Source organism: Microtus ochrogaster, unplaced genomic scaffold (assembly GCF_000317375.1).
Source record: "Microtus ochrogaster isolate Prairie Vole_2 unplaced genomic scaffold, MicOch1.0 UNK77, whole genome shotgun sequence".
Classification (NCBI taxonomy): domain Eukaryota; kingdom Metazoa; phylum Chordata; class Mammalia; order Rodentia; family Cricetidae; genus Microtus; species Microtus ochrogaster.
In genome coordinates, this window is record NW_004949175.1 from 1,799,946 (window position 1) to 1,808,446 (window position 8,501).

General features: G+C 43.4%; 1 protein-coding gene across 1 annotated transcript; it reads right to left on the reverse strand.

The window, feature by feature from the left end:
* Positions 1-4,542: 4,542 nt before the first annotated feature.
* Positions 4,543-7,847, reverse strand: Snai2 (snail family transcriptional repressor 2). Its single transcript, XM_005370375.2, has 3 exons — positions 7,336-7,847; positions 6,150-6,695; positions 4,543-5,302 (listed from the first exon to the last, which is right to left on the reverse strand). Exons 1-3 carry the CDS (start codon positions 7,412-7,414, stop codon positions 5,121-5,123), a joined length of 807 nt encoding a protein of 268 aa, XP_005370432.1. The 5' UTR covers positions 7,415-7,847; the 3' UTR covers positions 4,543-5,120.
* Between the last annotated feature and the right edge of the window lie 654 nt (positions 7,848-8,501).

Here is an 8,501-nt window from a genome sequence, read left to right on the forward strand (position 1 = left end):
GTTGAATCCATGGATTTGTCAACAGAGGATTGGTGATGCATCAAGAATTGTGGTGTTGCTGGTTATTGAGGAAGTAAAGAAGACAGGAAAAGAAGAGGGTTGGTATTGGTAGAAATCTCTGTGTTCTTGCTTCCCACCTCCCTCTTAGGTGTACATAGAGAATAAACACTTTCTAGGCTCCACTTGTGTCTCACCGTTCTCCCCAGTGGCCACTTTAGCTGTATATAGTTACTCAAGAAGCCAGGACCTGGAACTGGGCTTGAAGATCTGCTACTTCCTGGGTGCAGGTAAGACCTGCCCTTTGCAGAGGACATCATCTGGGGTAGAAATGCTGACTCTTGAGCCCCTCAGAGCCAGCAACCCATGGAGAGGACAAGGCACACTGAAATCCCTCATGCACTAGCCCTTAGCAGACAGGACCACAGACTGGAGAGCTCAACAAGCCAGGTATGGAAAGAGGCAAGCACCTTTTGTACTGGCCTTTCTGCTTATTCTCTGGGGGGAATATTTTAACACAATATAAGAATGTCCTATACCTCTTTACATTTTTATGTCTATATGGAGTGAAGTTGGAGCTTAGGGGAAATATGGTTGCATTAATTGTCTTTGGTAAGAGAAATTATCACTGTTTTATTCAGTTGGAAATTCCCTCCTCATTCCTTAGCATCAGCTGAGTGTTTAAGTAAGTCCTCTGTTGCTCCATACCTGGAAGGCGCTTGACTCAAGCCCCAGAATAAACCAGGAGAAGGATCACATCCTCTCCACCATCCCAGCTGCTGAAGCAGACAAGTATCAGGCGTTACCTTCAGTTAGGGACAATTTGAAGGACCTCTGAACTATTTCCATGCTTCCATAAGAAGAAGCTGAATGGATTCAACTGTTACAACCAACGAAGTGTAATGAAATGAAGTGGTTCACGGTGTTCAAATATTCCTGCTTTCCCTCCGAGCAGTCCTCCTGATCCTGCTATAAATACCCACCCTGTTCCCTTTGGAGTCAGAGGACATGGATATGCTGCCATTTCCTCTGCTAATCTCTCATTGTTTAAGAGTCTGGCCTGGTGCCACAGAGGAAAAGCTGCCATGCTTGCTGCTCTGTGCATGTGCTTTCCTCACGGGAATGATTGCTTCCTGAAGAGCTGAGGACCTGGGCCCACCGCTCACCAGCCATTGCCTCCTGTACTGCTAGACCATGCAGACTCCCTGCTAATAACAGGATTTCAGAGCCTCCCCACGCAGCTTTCTTAGGTGAACGAGCCACGACAGTTAGGCTGTCCTCTCGGGCAGAACATCATCCTATTTGAAAATTGGTTCTTCCCTGGAGAAAAGAATACTGAATCTCAAATTAACTTTGTTGAAATGTTTCCTATATTTAAATAGGGACAGCTTCCAAGATGTGGCTGTTATCCAGAAAAGCCTTAAATTTTTCAAACTTTTGGTTGTCTTGTTACACCAAAGTCCCCACGTTTTAGCGGAGGAAGAAATGGCTGTTTTGCTTGGAAGACTTTTCAGTCTGAAAAGATAAAAGCAGGATGAGGAGAGAGGGTGTGGGAGGGAGCAGCAATGGCCTTCAGAAGATGAAGTGTTAACGCTCCGAGGATGGAAAGCAGCTGCTCTTCATCCCCACCGAGAACAGGCCAGAGGAAATGGGTTCCCATGTGAGATGTCAGCCTGAGGAGCTGTATGGACAGCAAGGGGGTCCCAGGCTGGAGCAGGAGGAGCCAGCAGGATGTCTACAATGTGAGGGAGACTTCTGAAGAGTGCTGATATCTGCAGTATAATTCCTGAATTGAGTGTCTCCCAAGTGCAGCATTAACACATTCTTTTTCAGGATGTTACCATTGTCTTCCTTACCAAGCTTCTAACCAAGACCCAGGCTGTATACAAATGCACTACGTTAAGTGGAGGTGAGGAAATTTCCACATTTTCATGGTGTGGGAAGCATAGAAACTTGGAGACAATAAGTCTACTTATGCTTTTCTGCTCTGCAACTTACCCCCTTTGTTACCTTGGGCCATTTTCAACCCAAGTTTGGTACCTATATTGATGAAATATCAATGTCCTGGGTTATTATCTCTGCAAATCACAGGCACAAGTGCATGTTCTACACAGCACCAGTGTGTACTATACACATAGTAATACTCATATAGTAAGCATTAAATAACAGTCATAGGGATCTTGTAGAAGCATTAATGCAAGGGCTCTTCAGTTTGTTGTCTGTGGTACTGATACGTTGTGCTTTAGGAAATGAAGGCACAGTGTGATCCCAAACTTGCATAAGGACATAAAGCAATGGGGGCAGGGATTTTCTTGAAAACTATCGTAACAGCAGTAATAACGAAATATACTGACTCTCTTTGGACTATGTAAGCTTTTCTCCCAATTCTGCTGCTTTTTCAGTCAATTCATTTAATCTTTACTAAAATGCCGTGCTAGTGCTGTGCTGAGCACTGTGAGCTTGCACACTGAGAATGGCCCACATAGCGAAAAGGGAAGACAGCCACCAAAGCTTGTGACTTAACAAGTGTCATCACATGGATGGACAGAACATTTCCAAAGCTCTGTGGATTGCAGAAGGGCAGATACGCCGTTAAAGTCATAGTTGCAAGTTCAAGTGTATTTAAAGATTAGCCTAATATCTACTGTACCTTTGGACCCCTGATACTTTTCTAAAACTAGAATATTTAAATTAAGAATAAAATTAGGATGGTGGGGATATGATGCAAAAAAAATGTGTTATTCTTTCCCTGAGAAATTAAATAATGAACAGATGTTTCCATTTGGAAAGGTAGCTGCTGAAATTTTGACACCAAGAAAATGCCTACATCTCTAACTAGTGAGAGAGGGAAATGGGGGTAACTGTGGCTCCTGAGGCAGCCACCAGAACTGTCACTAAGACTTGACTCAGCTTTTCCCTTCACAGGACAGTCCTTGTGTTAGCTGGCTTGGAGACTCTCAGATTACAAGCGCAGTATTTCTGTCCCAGGTACACATAATGCAGCTGGCTTTTTAGAGCGACTTTAAGATGCTCCAGAAAAATGATGGGCCATCACGTTCACCACATAAACAGCTGCGCCAGATAATTTTGCCTCCGAGAAATATGGCCTGAGATATCCAAAAACTCACAAAGTACAATATTCAGCTGGCATTTTCCATTAAATCCAAAGTTGATTAGACATACCATAGGCTCCAGTGTAAGTGTAAAATGCTCGGAGAGGAAAGCACCAGCCTAGCACTTATTATAGCTTCCATGTTAGTAGTCTATTAGTAACATCTTTTGAGATATTGATACCAACTTTGGCTTGAATCATAAAAGTATGAAGAGAAAGAGATGATTTTACAAGTCCTGATCATAAACATAAACAGTCAGTTACTAGCAGGGAGAACCTCCTGTCACAACAGCCTTCAGGTCTGGGTTCACTTTTTTCTGGTACCCACATATGCACTTAGACAACATGAATTTGAATATGGAATGTTTGATTAGATAATGTTTGATGAAATACATCCTGGGCTTGGGTGGAAACCTGCTCAACTTTATCATACCATAAAAGGACACTTTAGTTTTCTAGCTTACCCCTAAGGTCACCATACATCTTACCTACATCACTACCAATGGGCTTTTGTTTATACAGTTTAATTTTTCCAGTGTGTATATTACTTATGATAATTCTATTTCACTCTTGTAGGCTTTTTATGCTTCTCTCTTTATCTCACTGAATAGCATTTCCTTTAGAAATCTTAAACTATTTCAATGGCACATGAAAAGACATAAATGATCATAATTTGTCTTCAAAAAGTCAGTAAAATTAACATTAGAATATTTTAACAAGTGTTTTTGACTATTCAGATGACCATTTTTTGCCCTAGAATCTTGCTAACAAGTTATCACCATGTTATCTTTTCTGAATGTGATAGTACTTAAAGCGTTTAAAAAGGCAGTTTACTATAATCTAGCACAAATTGATACTTTATATGTATAAAAATACCACTTATGCTTTCTCTTAACACAAAAACAAATTTCAGTATAGTATTTGATATTAAAACAAATGAAATGTTTGAAAATAGTATATGAGCAATCAATTTTAAACCAAAAAAAAATGTTTATTGTAAAAAAGAGACCTTGAAAGTTACTTTTTAAAAAAAGAACATTGATTTCACAAGTACTCAGGTTGTGTATAGGCACAGTTATGGGTCACATCTCCCTTTCATACAGAGTTCATTCAGTCATATAAAAATAAACACAAATTTACATCAACTACACAATTCATAAAACAGGCACTTGGAGGGGAATTGTATTATTGCATTCACCATATGCATTTTCAAAAGTCTAAGTACATTACTGAATGTCTAAGATGCTCTCTTGCAATACATTGTCTTACTCATTACATTGTCTTATAAATCACTAAGATTCTCTTAAAAAGTAAGACATGGCACACGCACCAGGAATGTTTGAAGCTTCTCCTTCCCTCCTCTTCCAAGGCACACATGGCAAAAATAAAAACAAACCAAGAATATTTTAATACATTCTCTTGTGTTCTGTTTTTTTTCCTCCTCATATTTTTTTTTCTCATAACAATACAGTTTAAAGCATTGTAGGTAATCCAGAAAAGGCTTTCATTCACCAATGGCAACCAGACATCCGACATGTAAGGAAGTAAACTTGGAGTACTTTATAAGGCACCTGAGATAGCATCTGGCAGGCTCTCTTCCTTGTGGAAACACAATTACAACTCTATTACGAAGCAATACTGTTCCTTTTGGTTGAAATGGTTTGGCAGCAATATAAATCTCCGCACGCTTTCGTAGGAAGAAAAGATGCAATGTGCTTTTCACTTCATCTCTAACGAGAAAGGTTCTTGTCTGTTAGCCTTTCACTTAGCTGTCAGTAAATATAATTTCAAACTTCACATAGAAAGGATTCATCTTATGCAGATAGATTCTATTCTGTAGTTTCGTGTGTGTGTGTGTGTGTGTGTGTGTGTGGTGTGTAACTCATGTGTATCTATACATATTCTTTGGTAGGTAAGCACAAGAGAAAATAAATGGCTTTGGACTTTCACTTGTCATTTGGCATTGGAGTGAAGAAATGCATTCTGTTCGGGTAAACACGGGTTGCGCCACTCAGTGTGCCACACAGCAGCCAGATTCCTCATGTTTGTGCAGAAGAGACATTCTGGAGAAGGTTTTGGAGCAGTTTTTGCACTGGTATTTCTTTACATCCGAGTGGGTCTGCAGATGTGCCCTCAGGTTTGACCTGTCTGCAAAAGCTCTATTGCAGTGAGGGCAAGAGAAAGGCTTCTCCCCTGGTTGGTGGGGGGAAGGGTAAGAAGACAAAAAAAAAAGTCAGTCAGTGTTTTTACAGGGCACAAAGTCAAATAATATTAACATCAACAGTAGTTTATCAAAAGAATGATAATTAACCTAGCCTGATTATATCCCCCCATGTTGGGCAGCTGTATTCCTAGCCGGTCTTAAAAGACAAAAAAGCAAATTTTCCTTTAAAAATACCAGTTCTGCCAGATATGCAGAAGCAATTTAGCCAAAGAACTTTCTCTTGATAAGGGTTTCTGCTTCAACAGGTGCAGGCATGATGAGCAGCTCCCCACATTCCCAGTATTTCTGTGTGGTGACTGGGGCTGTATAAACGCCATGCCTCCCTGCATATGCATTTGTGCTGAGGGTTTAAAAAAGTTTCAGCAGTGAGAAAATGAAACAACAAAACGACAAAATGAAACAAAATACCAACCAAAAAAATAATAAAAGAGTTGACAGATTTCACAGCGAAGATGTAGCCAAAAACTATGGGAAACCCCTCTGTTTATCAAATCAACACTTGTATTTGCTGACTACCAGGGGCTGTTCTGCAGAACACACATCAAGTACCCGGTTCCTGCTTTCTAACTGATCTTTGAGACCAAACCTCCTGCATGTACTTTCCAAAGTCTAAATGCTGTTTACAGTCTCTGAAGCAGACGCTGATAGCAAGAAATGGAGCACTTGCTGCTCTAACAAGCTCTGGAGCAGCCAGGAAGCAGCTACCAGTGATTCACCTCATGAAAAGCACCCCCTGTCACTATCTGAAGGCACCCCACAGACAGCCCTCACACACCCCTTTGAGCTGAGAGGCTTGGTTTTCTATGTTTCTCTTACCTGTGTGAGTTCTAATGTGTCCTTGAAGCAGCCAGGGTCTGGAGAAAGCCTTGCCACAGATCTTGCAGACACAAGGCAAGGTGTGGGTCCGAATGTGCATCTTAAGGGCACCCAGGCTCACATATTCCTTGTCACAGTATTTGCAGCTGAAAGACTTCCTAGACTGGGCATCGCAGTGCAGCTGCTTATGTTTGGCCAACCCAGAGAAAGTAGAATAGGTCTTGTTGCATAAATTGCACTGAAACTTCTCAGCTTCAATGGCATGGGGGTCTGAGAGCTTGGATTGCAGTCTTTCCTCTTCATCACTAATGGGACTTTCCGAACCACTGTGGTCCTTGGATGAAGTGTCAGATGGAGGCGGGGGGCTTACTCGCCCCAAGGGTGAGGAGTATCCAGCAAGAGGAGAAAGGCCACTGGGCAGAGGGGAGTTGAATGGAGCTGCCGATGTCCACACAGTAATAGGGCTGTATGCTCCTGAGCTGAGGATCTCTGGTTTTGGTATGACGGGCATGGGGAAGCTCTCATAGAGATACGGGGAAATGATCACTAGGAGAAAGAAAAGGGAGAGAAAGGAAAGAAAAATAAGGCAAGATATTTTGAAAATATATGTGCACTGTCTGAGACAGCACATAACAACACACACAAGACTGACTCCATAGTGAAAACAGACTCTCTTACAAGGACACACATTCATCTGGGCTTGTGTCCTTGTGTACGCTGACAGTTGCCCTGACTCTTCCTAATGGGTTTTCTGGAGGAGCCTTCCTGTCCTCATTTAGAAAGAGCTAGACACTATTCTAAAACTTTCTGTAGAGTAGCTTTTCATTTCGTGCATGGGCTATTCCAAGCCTGCCACGACTGTGGGGGCAATAGCATGCAGGAATCCAGCTGCTTTCAAGTTCCTGGCTCCCCAAGGTAACAGTTCAGCCTCGGGGAAGGGTGCGCTCACCTCGGTGCACTCATTACGCCTGTACACTGCCTCTGAGAACCACACTGCACTACCGGAAGGAGGCTTTCCTTGTAAGCAAAGAACTCAAAAGTTTTGAATTAAAACTTAGTCTAGGTGAACCTGAGATTGGAAGGACTGTTTCAGTATAGCACCGAAAGGAAAGCAGCCCACTGTGTACAGAGTAAAGCAGTGGAACCTCGGTTCGGTCGCGCACAGATTTGCAGATCGTATTTTTACCTGTGTGTGTGTCCAGCTCGCTGTAGTTGGGCTTCTTGGAGGCGTTGAAATGTTTCTTGACCAGGAAGGAGCGCGGCATGGTGGCGGCGGGCGGGCGCGGGCGGATAACGGTCCAGGCGGCGGTCCTACAGCATCGCGGCGGCTCAGGTGCGGCGGGGGACAGGCGGGCGCCTCTGAAGTCACCGGGCTCCCTGCCCGACTGAGCTCTTCTGGACTGGGAGGGGTTTTCTCCCTGGCTTTTATTAGAATATCCAATCACAGCCGAGAGGTTCGGATTTCAGCTCCTCCTTGTGGGACAGCTGTGAACAGAGGAAGAATCTGTTGTCAGACTAAACTATTCTGGTTCAAAATGGGCTGTTCAAGGCATTTCAGCGGAGGCCTAAAATATATTAAATGTTTTCAAAGAGAAAATTTCGGTTCTTGAACATTGCGGGAAGGCATTTCCGCGAGCTGACCGCGGACGACTTGGCTTCCAGATGTGGGCCTTGCCGGGCGCGGCGTGGGAGGGAAGGAAGGGCCACCCTGGGGACCGCGCAGCCTCTGGTGACCGGAGAGCCTATATTTGGAAGTAGCACTTGGAGGGGGTTTATTTGCACACGGGCCAACTATGGCCCGGATTTTTTGGAAAAGGGAGGAGAAGGCGCCCCGCAGCCGCCGTGGCTAGTCTGGCCAGCTCTAGGACCGCGCGCCGGGAAGTTAACTTGCTGGCTGCTGCGCCAGCCGCTTGAAAGGAATGCCTTACAGTCTGTCCCAGGAACTGGAAGAGTACAAAGATAAAAGGGAAGCTCGGGCAGACTCCGACAATAGGCAGCCTCTGGAAGAATCATGGAAAGTTCTCAAGACGACATGAAGACTTACTTCCTTTGTAGCATGTAGAATTTTAGTGAAAGAAAAAACTGCACTTGTGAATCTTTACAGACAACTAATTGTTAAATAGTATCTGCTTTAATTTAGTGGTATTTTCTTTGGTAGGGGTTTTTAACACTCCGCCCAACCCCTGCTCCCCCACCACACAACTTTCCTGATTTGCATTAAAAGATGGGAAAGGGTTCTTTTGCAAGTTACTTGACTGGCAGCTAGACAGTCCAGTAGCCAGCCAATCCCTTGCATTTGCATATAGGAATAGGTCTAAAACTGCTCCGAAGTGACTCTTTTAAAACTGCAGT